Source organism: Brassica oleracea, chromosome C2, assembly GCF_000695525.1.
Source record: "Brassica oleracea var. oleracea cultivar TO1000 chromosome C2, BOL, whole genome shotgun sequence".
Classification (NCBI taxonomy): Eukaryota; Viridiplantae; Streptophyta; class Magnoliopsida; order Brassicales; family Brassicaceae; genus Brassica; species Brassica oleracea.
Window position 1 is genome coordinate 37,739,888 of NC_027749.1, and position 1,389 is coordinate 37,741,276.

The 1,389-nt window shown below is 40.2% G+C and overlaps 1 protein-coding gene across 1 annotated transcript; it reads left to right on the top strand.

Annotated features, from left to right (window-relative positions):
* Nucleotides 1–30: 30 nt before the first annotated feature.
* Nucleotides 31–1,281, top strand: LOC106324151. Its single transcript, XM_013762170.1, has one exon. The coding sequence runs from the start codon at nucleotides 31–33 to the stop codon at nucleotides 1,279–1,281; it is 1,251 nt and encodes a 416-aa protein (XP_013617624.1).
* Nucleotides 1,282–1,389: the final 108 nt, after the last annotated feature.

Below are 1,389 nucleotides of genomic sequence, written 5' to 3' on the forward strand. Positions count from 1 at the left end.
GGGTTTAATTCCATGCGGAAAGTGATAATTATGGATGGAACTCATCTGAAAGGTGTGTATAAAGGAGTGCTTCTTATTGCCACTGCTCAAGATCCAGATCATCATCATTATCCCCTCGCTTTTGCTGTAGTAGATGGTGAAAAAAATGCAAGTTGGAGTTGGTTTTTGACTACATTGAAAACCTTGATACCAGATGATCCCCAACTTGTATTCTGCACTGATAGAAACCAAAGCATCATCAAGACAGTACACGAGATCTACCCATTGGCGATCCATGGATATTGCATATATCACTTGGCTAATAATGTGAAAGGAGCATGCAGCCATGTTAGGAAAGATGTGGTTGCCCATGAGTTCAAAAAAATTGCTGGTATTTACACAGAAAAAGAGTTTAAAAGAAAATATATTGATTTCAGAAGAAGGTATCCTCAGGCCGCTGAGTATCTGGATGAGAGTGTGCATGAGAGCAAATGGGCAAGATGTCAATTTCCAGGAGCAAGGTACAACATAGATACAACCAACACTGCTGAATCTATGAATGGTGTTTTCAAGGAACAAAGGAATTATGCACTGCTGCCAATGATTGATGAGACCGTGGGCAAGATTACAGAATGGTTTAATAGATACCGACAAATTTCTATAGGGGTTCCACAGAGGCAGCTACTTGTCCCACGTGTGCATGTTGAATTGCATGAGAACTGTCCAATTGCAAGAACACTTCACGTGGAGGTGCTAAACACATTTGAACGTCAGTACAATGTTACTGGTACGGATGGGAAAGGTTATTTGGTTGATTTGATCAACAAAACATGTGACTGTCGGCATTTTGAAATTGACCGGTATCCTTGTGTGCATTCGCTTGCTGCGATCATGAAGTATTGCAGAACTACAACAGATGATACGCTAGAGCAGTTGGTTGAAAATTATTGTTCTAAGTATTATTGGATGGAGCAGTGGACATTGGCATATTGTAGGACAATATATCCAGTGCCTCATCATTCATCCTGGCAAGTTCCTGAGGAAATACAATCTCAGGTTGTGTTCCCGCCGTATGTGGAGAAAAAAAAAGGAAGATTACAAACTACTAGATTCCCATCTGCAGGAAAATATCAGAGGAAGAGAAAGAAAAAGTATGCACCATTCTCGGAGTGGCTTGGTGACAGTAGTGACAAAGATGACAACGACAACGATGACATCGATTACGAAGAAAGCAGCAATGAGGGAAGTGACAGCGAAGGAAGTGGTGACGAGAGAAGTGACAACGAAGGAAATGATGAATGACTCTAACTTATGTGTTATGGAACTTGCTTATATATTGTGAGTCTTACTTATGTGTTATGGAACTTATTTATGTGTTGTGGAACTTATTTAAGTGTTGTGGAACTTATG

Bases quoted from the DNA above. Each gene is read 5' to 3' on its own strand.
- LOC106324151 (XM_013762170.1), top strand. From the start codon at position 31: ATGGATGGAACTCATCTGAAAGGTGTGTATAAAGGAGTGCTTCTTATT.